This window comes from Hipposideros armiger, unplaced genomic scaffold, assembly GCF_001890085.2.
Source record: "Hipposideros armiger isolate ML-2016 unplaced genomic scaffold, ASM189008v1 scaffold_210, whole genome shotgun sequence".
NCBI lineage: Eukaryota > Metazoa > Chordata > Mammalia > Chiroptera > Hipposideridae > Hipposideros > Hipposideros armiger.
This window is the reverse complement of record NW_017731560.1, coordinates 2204527-2215702: the sequence shown is the minus strand read 5'-3', so window position 1 is coordinate 2215702 and position 11176 is coordinate 2204527. Positions and strand designations below refer to the sequence as shown.

The window sequence follows — 11176 nt, the reverse complement described above, 5'->3', positions numbered from 1 at the left end:
TAGCTGTGGAGGGCAGTGTCACTGGCCCTCATATGTGGGATCCGAACCGGGGCCCTCTGGCGTCCCAAGCCAGTTCTTAGCCATCGCACCACTCGACTGGCCCGGTTATCAATTTTTGAGGGGTGTAAATTTCTAACTATTACATTGATTTGTCTAACTATTACATTGTTTTATACACCTGAAACTAAGAAAAAAAAGAAATGAAAAAAATATATATGTAAAGTACCTATGGTTTCTGGCATATAGAAAGTACTAAATAAATCTTGGATACTATGATCCTAAAAAAAATAAAATTAAAATGCCATGCACTTTTATTATTAATTATGCAGATTCTTTAAAACTATTGCATGACCTAGTGGCACCCTGCAAGCTCAGTTGGTACAGCATGAGACTCTTAAAACTATTGCAAGACCATATGGTATATATTAGCTGTTATACTGCTAATGCACAACTAACAGCAAACTTGACTCAATTAATAGAAATTTGTCTTAATTGTACCTTTTTGTGTCGCACTAGAGACACAAATGCCACAAGAACTACAGAAACATTCAGTTCTGAGCAATTAAATAACAGGATAACTTTTTGTGTTGTTATCCATCACATATGGAATAAGAAAAGAAAATGAAAATATTCTGCAGTCTCACATTACAAAAAAATGTACTGTTGTAAAATATTAAGAAGGGGTAAAGGATATCGTCATTAACACGAAGTAACAACTAGTGTCAGAGAACAAAACCTCTAAATGAAAATCTCAAAATATACACAACAACTTAAGCACAAACACTACATTAAACACAGTAACTATTTAATAAGACTAGATAACAAAAGACACAAAAATAAGGAGATCTAGAACAACCAGTAAATAAAACCAACATAATGGGAGAAAATCCGAATGATTGTTTTCCCCTTAATTAGAGCGTGATTTTTGGGGGGTGTCTTTCCATTTATATAATACCTAACACTGTAGAAGAAAAACTTGGTTCCTCATGAAATTCTTTAAAGTCTTGATAAATGTTTCAAAGTTGACATTATTATGAATGAATGAAAAACAGCTAAAAATAGCAGTGTCTTTAACACTGCAGATTTACAGAAAAATTTAAAAAGTTATTATAATATTTTTTGTCTTTTGTCCCCTCATATTCAAACCTACCAACTCCATCGTTCTCTCTTCTTTGTTTCCTGTTGTTATGGATGATAAAACGTTGGCTCATTTGGGGTAATGGATCCATGCCTACAAATTTTTATATCTGGTAGAAGGCAAGGAGTCTCATTGGAAAATGTGCACTTGATGTGTTGTCTTCACCTGCTGGTCAGTCATTGTTTCCAAGGTATCAAAGGGATCTTTCTCACATGGATCCAGAAGTCCAGGACTACCTTTAGAATAATTCCTGCAGAAATGCACTCAAAAACTCTTCTCAGTGTGTCTCTAGGGCTCTGAGGACTAGAAGCACTACCAATTGCTTTCTTTACTAGTAACCCCATAGCCCAGCTTGGAAAATCAGACCAAGTTGGAACTTGCTGACAAAGGTCCCAGAGAATATGTATGATAATCACACAGGACTGCAGACCATTAGCTCTAGCCTAGAACCACTTAGCCTGGTGTAGAGCAGCCAGAGCTTCAAGGCATTTTTGCCTGTCTAAGACATCTGGTGGATCTTTCACCATACCTAAGGTTACATCTCCTTCCCTCAAGTTCTCTTCTCAAATAATTGGAGCTGTCAGGGTGATAGTGACTTGCATTTTTGGGTTTCACACATGAATTCAAAATTATTGCCACTTCAGACACAGCACATTTTATGTCATACTTCTCAGGATTTATAACAGCAAGCTGTTTGGGTAGTTTCTGCAATTCAGCTTAATGTATTTATTTCAATAATGTCTTTGAGGGTTTCTCTGAACATAGCAAAACAAGGTTGACATTTGTATCTCCCATCTTTTTGCCAATACTTCCACTTAAAAAGCTTCTTTTTTAAATTAAAGTTTACTGGGGTGACAATTGTTAGTAAAGTATTAAAGGTTTCAGGTGTACAATTCTAGCTTATTGGGGAGACAATTGTTAGTAAAGTTACAGAGGTTTCAGGTGTACAATTCTGTAATACATCATCTGTATATCAAATTGTGTGTTCACCACCCAGATTCAGTTCTCCTTCAATTACCATATATTTGATCCCTTTTATCCTCATCTACCACCCCCTCCGTTCTTACCCTCTGGTAATGAATCTTGAGATTATAATGCTAAGTGAAATAAATCAGACAAAAAAAGTCGAGAACCATATGATTTCACTAATATGTGGTATGTAAAACTGAAAACAACAAATAAACAAGAAAAATGAAGAAGCAAAACTCCTTTTAAAGCTCTGTTTTCACCTTCCTGTTTGTTATCCTCTCCCTCTTTGCTCTTGCTCTTCGTATTCAGACAAACTGTCTGAAACAAGTTTTAAAGGATGTTCAGTGATAGAAACAATTGTCTGAACTGCCTGTAATTCCTCTGCAGTTGGATAAATGGTTGCATGTTCTGTTTAACATAATAGTCATCAGGTGAGTCAGGATGATGTAAGGATGCAGGTCCCAGTGGCTAAGGAGGCATGCTTGGTCGAACTCCCAAAAGGCCTAATAGACTTGGGGGCTCATGAGGATAGCCGCCATCAGGAATTCAGTGGTGAACATGCCAATGATGTTATTCTTCCTCCAGTTTTCTCCACCACGTGTACTCTTCATAACGTATCATTTCCGTTCTCCAGCATTCTTCTTTTTGTCTTTGCCAATACTCCTCTTTCTGCATTTGCTTCCTCATTTTCTCTTCTTCAATCTTCCTTGCACTTATTCTGAGCTTTACTTTTTCTTCATTTTTTTAAGATTCAATTGGGGAATTGGGGGAGGGGAACAGTGTTGGGGAATCAGGGAAGGGGAACAGAGAAGTTGCTGTCCTTTTTTTCTTCAGTCTAGTTGTGGAGGACATCACTTCACCAGCCCATGTTGGTATTATCATTGCGCTTTTCCTGGCTGAGACTGATCGGTCGCGGCCTCTGGACAGCCATTCATAGGGGCTCTTGGCAGCTCACAGTGGCTGCCAGCCACTCACGGTAGCTTATGTAAGCCCACTGCAGCTCCACTGCAGCCTACGCCATCACCAGCAACTCACAGCAGCCCAGCTCCAGGTCAAGCTGTTGTTCACCATCTTAGCTGTAGAGGGCGCAGTGTCACTGGCCCTAATGTGGGATCCTAACCGGGGCCCTGCTGCTCAGAGCTGGTGTCCCAAGCCAACTCTTAATCAATGCGCCACTTGGCCGGCCCTCTGGGCTTTACTTCTACTTGCAAATCTGGATTTACATTTTTTTTATATTAAAGTTTGTGTCTTCACCCTTTTAAGTGCATTACCTTAGTGTTGGGATCACTGAAGTTGCACTTACAAAATTTGCAATGGATTTGAATTACTTTTAGTTCATCATTTTGTACCTCTTCCACATAAACATGGTCCACTGGCTGCACATCACTCTGCAAAGCAGCAAGAGATGATGGTGTGACTGGTTCTGACACTGTGTTCACCTTTACTTCTGACATTTGTAAAGAAGTGACAGGAGTGCTATTAACACATTTGGGTCCTTTTATGTCTTCTGTTCTATTTCCTGTTGATGCAGCTTATTACCACCAACAAAGTTTATTTTGGGTGTAGATATCTTCTTAGCAACAATATTTGTTGGTACTGTTGATACTTTAGTGTTGGATATGCTATTAAGAGACGAGTTTCCTGTAGTTGTAAGACCTTTCACTGAAGAAGTTGCAATTGATGAAGCAACAATTATTTTAAAATTAAGCTAGTTTGATAAGTGTTTTATTCATTTTCGTTTTCTCTTTCACTTAGTAAACATGTGAGACAGGTTCCTTCTTTGCAGCACCACACAATGCCAAATCTACTCCAAGCAGTTAGGGTCTGAGGAATGAACTAAGTATCTGCTTGCTCAGTAGTGTCTTGCTTCACATCTAGGTGTTGTGCATCACTGCTTTTTTCTTTCTCATCTGTCTGTGGTTCTTCATTAAGCTGTTTGGGAGATGACTTCATCATATTTGGTGGAATTTCCCAAAGTCAAGTAAGACTAGGAGAAAGGGTATCTGGATCTTAGTCCTAGATATATTTTCAAAAATTTTCATGATCTTGGGAGATTTACACCATGTTCACTGAGTCTCCAATTGCTCATCTAAGATGAGAGATCTATAGTAGGTCTTTGTTTACTAAAACTGTTTTTTTTATTTTTAGAATTCCACTTTCAAATAATATTGTTCACAGAAAACTGAACCCACAGGACTATGTGAACTAAAGTTGAAAACCTACTGCATTTATTCCATGAACAAGAAATGGATTTTTAAAAATGTGGTAGAGTTCTACAGTGGAATATTTAGCAATAAAAAGGAACAAACTACTGATATATGCAACAACATGGGTGAATCTCAAAAGCATGTTAAGAGAAGCCATACACAAAGGACTATATACTATATGATTCTACTTATAATCAATTTTAGAAAATCAAAACTAACATACAGTGAAGAAATTAGATCAAATGGTACCAGGGGTTGGGAATGGAGGGAATGGTGGATTACAAAAGGGGAGAAGGAAACTTTTGGAAGTGATCAAATAGTTAGGTACCTTGATTGTGGTGGTGATTCTGTGGGCATTTGTCAAAACTCATAAAATTACACACTATAATTGGATAAAGTTTATTGTACATAAGTTATACCATGACAAATTTGATTAAAAATCACTGCATTAAATAATCTCTAAAGTCTCTATAGTTTGGATACAGTAACTGGGATCTGGAATCAGCCAGACCTAGATTTAAATACTGGCTCTGCTGCTTACTGGTTCTGTGGCTATGGGCAAATCGCTTAACCTGTAAGAGTCTCAGTTTCCTCATATCTAATATGAATGATAATAGCACTACTTCATTGAATTGTTGTGAGAATTATATATGATAATGAATATAGAGTGCTTAGCTCAGTTCCTGTCATACAGGTAAGTGCTCAATAAGTGTTTTAATGCATTTATGATTCTATGATTGTAAATAATTTTCTACACAATATCAAAAAACTTCAGAGGTGGCATATATGTGATCTGCATTCTAATTTTGATTCTATTACCAATTATATCTAACTTTAGAAAAGTCTCCAATCCTATTCTGGGCCTCAGTTTTGTTATCATTTACATGGTCTTTCTTACCAATTTCATAGATATATTAGGAATATAAAATAAAGTAATAGATTTGAAAGAAGTTTGGAAAAAGAAAACCCTTCACACAAATGTAGGAAATGTGTATGATACAATTTTTTTATTATTCTGAGGTTAAGTGGAGCAAGGAAATTATACTTTCACAACAGGGCTTGCCCTCAGTAAAGTTGTACAATTTCTGACATTTATCTCATTCTGGCTTTTTATTATATCATTCTTTGTCTTATTTTTCAATTTCAGTTATGTCTCATCTTCTGCTAATAGTCAGAGGAGATTCTCTTCCTGCTTAGGTCTCTTCTTTCTGTGAAAACAATGATTCTGATAATCTTATTTACCTGAATTTGAGTAAATTAAAGGGTGACCACTAATGCATTATATGTAAAGAAAGAGTAAAAATAATGCCTCTAACAGGTTCTAGTCTAAGGAGGAATAATATTTTGGAGTGGGAGCACTTCCTGAAGCTTCTCATATGACAATCACCTACTCTATAAAAAGGGTAAAGTTAGTCCATTTAAACATTTTTCACCATCAGTGAGCTGAAACAAACAAGACAAACAAACAAAAACTCATAGACACAGACAACAGTTTAGTGGTTACCAGAGGGTAAGAGGGGAGGGGAGTTGTAGAAGAAGGTAAAAGGGGTCAAATATATGGTGATTGAAAGAGAATTGACTTTGGGTGGTAACGATGTATTATAGAACTGTACACTTGAAACCTATATAATTTTACTAACCAATGTCACCCCAATAAATTTAATAAAAATTAAAAAATAAAATAAAATATTTCTATTAAAAAAAAGAATATTTTTGAGGTAATTTCATCAACTGCATTAAATCAAGAGTGCCTATTAAAAACCATAAATACATAAATATTATTTAAATAAATTCATTATTTTTGAGAACATGATCTGCATTTTCTTACAAAAATATTTTAGTTTAGAAGCAAAGAAGTCTTATGCCCTTTTCATCATAACTTTCCTCATTGCCTCTTTAATATCCTTATTCCTCAAGCTATATATTAGGGGATTCAGCATGGGTGTCAAAGCCCCATACAACACTGAGATAAACTTGTCCTGGTCAGGTGATGACCTGGACTGAGGTTTCATATACATGGAGATGGCTGCTCCATAGAAGATTGTCACCACAGTCAGATGAGAACCACAGGTAGAAAAGGCCTTGAGCCTACCCTGGGCTGAGCGATTCTTTAAGATAGCAGCAGCAATTTGGACATAGGAGAGGAGAATAAACCCAAAGGGTAGGAACAGGGTGAAGATACTTGTGATGAGGATCATAAGCTCATTGAGGCTGGTATCAGAACAGGCCATCCTGAGGAGGAAGAGAATCTCACAGACAAAATGGTTGATGACATTAGCCCCACAGAAACGAAGATGCAGGGATATGATGAGCATGGCAGTGAGCACAAGTGATGCCCCCCATGAAGAAGCAGCCAGCCAGACACACACTGGGCCATTCATGATCACAGAATAGCGCAGGGGATTGCTGATAGCAACCATACGGTCATAGGCCATGACAGCCAGTAGGAGGCACTCTGCTGTGGCCAAAAACAAGGAGACACTCATTTGGGTCAAGCACTGTGGATAAGAGAGGTAGGGATGGGTAGAGAAACAATGCACCAAGGCCTGGGGCATAGAAACTGTTCCATAGCAAAGGTCTAAGAAAGATAGGTTACTAAGAAAAAAGTACATTGGAGTGTGGAGGTGGGGGTCAATACGGATAAGAACGATGATAAGTCCATTTCCCAACAATGTGCTGAGATAAGTTAACAACACCAATGTGAAAAATGTGACTCTCCACTCCGGATAGTTAGATATTCCAATAAGGAGAAACCCAAGCACTGCTGTAGCATTATCCATAGCCATTCTTTCCACTTGCTTAATTTTACCTGAATGAATGAAAATAAAGATGTAGGGATGCTGTGAGAAAGGTGGAAATAATTACGATGTACTGAATCATTCTTTTTGCCTTTTTCAAAAGATGTAAAATAAAAACGTGACATGTGTAATGGGAACAGAGGGAGAGCTAAAAATCTCTTCCTTTCCTGGAAAATAGCCATTTCCCCATCCTTTTGAGAATGGTTGTATGAAAAGTTCTCCAATATCTTCCAACAGATGCCTTTTTGGATCATTTTTTTCCAAGTAGGAAGAGAGGAAAAGGAGGCCATCTTCCTGCTTCTCTCACTTGTTCTCCATTTTCCAAAACAAATCTGATTCATAGAGATGGCTGAACATCAGTCAGCTTGAGTTACTAATCTCCACCAAGGGGGTACCTCTGAAAATTTTAGCTAAACTGTTGTCTATTTTTGTGTTTGCCTGTCACTCCCAGATTGTTCATGCCTCCATTTCCCCATTGTGCTGGTATCTACCAAGGTGCTTGACATAAAGTGCTACAAAGTACTTCTTTGATCTGAATCAATATTATGTAAATGAAGTATTTCATTGTACCCTTGAGATATGTGAAAACCCTCTGCTAATATCCCTGGCTGAAGTTACATTTCCAACTTTTGTTTTCCATTTTGTGGCCGCTGAGCCCCAGTTAAGACTGAAAAACTAATGTGATGCTTCTAAAAGTATGGGTGATAAGGAGAGGGCTTGAATGATCAGCTTATTTGAAAGGCTGTCTCTTCCCACCCACCACCACCACCACTCTCTTTCTCCTCAGTAGGCTCTATTGCTTTATAGCACATTCCAATATTTGAAATTACATTAATGGTTTGATTACTTGTTTCTTCTTTGTCTCCCACTCAAATGTAAGTTTATTTAGGACAGGAACATTGTCCGCTTTGTTTACTGGTGTATCCCTAGTACCTAGAACAGTGCCTGGAGAATCATAAGGACCCAATAAATGTTGAATGAATGAATGAATATATAAAGTCTTAGTCACATATATTCAAAATCTAACTACCCCTCTTGCCATTTGCACTGCCATCCTTTATTTCAAGTGTTCATCATTACTCACCTGGTTTTTGTCAGTCACTTCCTTATTGGTTTCCCTGTTTCTGTCCTTGCCTCCATTAAGTTTAAATGATTCAGTTAAATTGTACATCAGGTCATGTCACTATTCCATTAAAAAATTTCAGTAGCTTCCAATTTCAACCTGATTAAACATCGATCTCCTTATTCCGACTTATTAGGTCCTAGATGGTTTTCATCCCCATTACCTCTCTGACCCCAGTTTCTACTGTACTTTTTTTCTCACTTTGCTCCAGTCACACTGGCCTCCTTACTGTTTCTTCAATACTCATAGCACATATTTTTCTCAGAGCCCTTGATCTCTTTGATCTTGCTGCTCCATATTTATGAAAACCCTGATCCTTGTGTGGCTTACCTTCTTACTTTTCTCAGGTCTTTACTCACAAGGCATCTTTTCTATTAGTCCTCCTTTGGCCATCCTGCTTAAAAATTCATCTCTAGCCCCTGATATTTTATATCCCTTTTTCCTACATCATTTTTCTCTTTTGAATTATTACTTCTAGCACATTTTATATTTTATCTATTAATTATATTTATTGATTGTCTCTCTCAACTAGAATGTATACTCAGTGAAGTCAGGGAGTTTTGTCGGTTCAGCTCACTGGTGAATGCCCAAAACCTAGAATAGTGCTTGGTACAGGAAAGAAACTCAAGAATCTTTTGCTGAATGAATGTATCAATGGAGCTCTTTGGATGCTGCATAGTGAAGGACAACCTCTCTTTTTCTACCTTCCTCTTCCCTTGGCATTGCAGTTTATATGCCCAGTACTTCTTGATGTATATGTTCTTCTTCATGAGATTAACTCTCCCTTCTGTTTCTAATCTCTTCCTTGAAGTTCCAACTACTCACTGGCTATGTCTCTGGATAAGTTTCTTATCCTCACTGGCCAAAATTTTTATTTGCAATCTAGTTAACTACAAGGTCTGACAATAGAAATGACCCTAGAAAAAGTGCTACATACCTCATGGCTGAATATCACTATGGTTACCTTTGAGGTACTCCCCTTGGAAAGCTATGCACCAATGCCAGAGCCTAGTCCATCCTTCAAAGCAATTTTGGAACTCCTTTTTTGGAATGGCCATCAGAGCTGTTGTTGTATTACCCTTGATGTCATAAAAAATGTCTTTCTTTCAATGTTTCCTTTATCTTTGGGTAAAGAAAGAAATCATTGGAGGCCAGATCAGGGTGGGTAGGGAGGGTGCTCTAATACAGTTATTTTTTTTTTACTGGCTAAACTTACTCCCTCACAGACAGTGCAATGTGAGCTGGTGATGTAAGAGCCATGAATTGTTGGCAAAAAGTTGAGGTCATCCAACTTTTTCACACAGCCTTTTCAGCACTTCCAAATAGTTAACCTAGTTAACTGTTTATCCAGTTGATACAAATTCATAATGAATAATCAATCCCTTTGATATAAAAAAAGGTTAGCAACATCGTTGCAGCAAGTTCACGAACTTAATTGTCAGATCTCGTAAGTGATCTCTAAGTGCCCTTTTAGCTCTAACGTGCTAGTATTCTCTGATTTTTTCTCAACTAAAATAACAACAACTACAGCAATAAAACAACCAAAATAAACCTTAACACTTCTCAGATTAAGAGTATGAGGAATCTATTACATTTTCCTCCATTGTTGGGAAAGCATGTGGGCTACAGAAGGGGTTTGCTAAGGGATGGAGTTTCTTAACCATCTCTGAAATGGGAGACTCACTTGCCCTAAAAAATCTTTAGCAAAAAGATTCCATAACTCCCTCACTTCCCAATCCTGACCTCCAAGTAACATATCCCTGTGTCTCATTCTCTATCTTGTTCAGCCTTTCAAGCCAAGTGCAAGAATGATGAATCCATGGATGTGAGAACATATGCTGCTTATGAAGTGACAAACACATGTAAGAGATGGAGAAGAGGACGATCTGTCTTCACAGGAGTGTCCTCAGAGCTTGAGAGACCTAATGCTACTTCTGTCTTCATTTATCATGGAACCCCAAGAAAGAAGTTATCCCTTGGGTTGCCTTTACTTGTCCAAGTGAAAACTGAGATAATCATCTCCACAGGGAAAAAATGCAGAAAGATGAGAGACACACGGCAATGTGAAACAATGCCCTGAAGCCTGTTATATTTTAAATTAGTAGTCATACCTTAAATTTCTTTGAATGTTCTATGTTTAACTCCCAATTATTTACACATGGGTCATTTACAGCTAACATCTAGAAAGATGACAGGCAGGTTGCAACTAGCAAAATGAACTTGTTTTGCATAGAAATGCACAGGTGATTATTATGCCATTTAAAGGTCTCTGTTGCTCCTAGAACTTTATAAAATTAAATATTGGTAAATAAATTTTCCTCTCCTTATATGAATCTATTATTCCTAATGAGCTACAGGATGTATTTTGTTTCTCTAATATTGAGGGAGGGTTTATAAAGAGTCTATCACTCAGTATCTCATGAGTCCAGTAGAATAAATTGATAAGCCATTTGATTAAAAACTGATGATCACTCTAAGGCTGTGGGAAGACTTATTTTTTAATTATGTTAAGTTTACTGATAGAGATTGAGATTGAGTGCATGACCTTGCCTCTATTAGTACTGTGGATGGACCTATGGAACTAAAGCTGGTGACAATTTTCCTCGCACAATTAAAGGTTACTCAGCATCTAAATTGAGGGGTCTGTTTTTTTCCTCATTTTGCTTAGGACCTGCCCTCAAAAGACAGTGCTGATTGTCTCATCCTAGAATTATCATTAAAAGATCCCTAGCAAACTGAGCCTAGTGTGTTTCTCATCTTAGTCTTAGTCTTGTCACCTGTAAAACTTTATACAGTCTAAATTTCCTTTCATCTAGTGGCTGCACATTTCCTTCCTGGTGGTGGCTCATATCTGATAAATGGTAAGAGAACAACAGCAACAACAACAATAAAACAACAACAACAAAAAGAGCTGGGAGGAAAGAAATTGGAGCCTTTTTCT

General features: G+C 37.5%; 1 protein-coding gene and 1 pseudogene across 1 annotated transcript; both read right to left on the bottom strand.

Moving 5' to 3' along the window:
* Positions 1-1106: 1106 nt before the first annotated feature.
* Positions 1107-4063, bottom strand: LOC109388870 (zinc finger RNA-binding protein-like; annotated as a pseudogene).
* Positions 4064-6173: 2110 nt separating this feature from the next.
* On the bottom strand, positions 6174-7100 carry OR13H1 (olfactory receptor family 13 subfamily H member 1). Its single transcript, XM_019653916.1, has one exon. It carries the CDS (start codon positions 7098-7100, stop codon positions 6174-6176), a length of 927 nt encoding a protein of 308 aa, XP_019509461.1.
* Positions 7101-11176: the final 4076 nt, after the last annotated feature.

Excerpts from the sequence above, each read along its gene's own strand:
- OR13H1 (XM_019653916.1), bottom strand. The coding sequence starts at position 7,100 with ATGGCTATGGATAATGCTACAGCAGTGCTTGGGTTTCTCCTTATTGGA.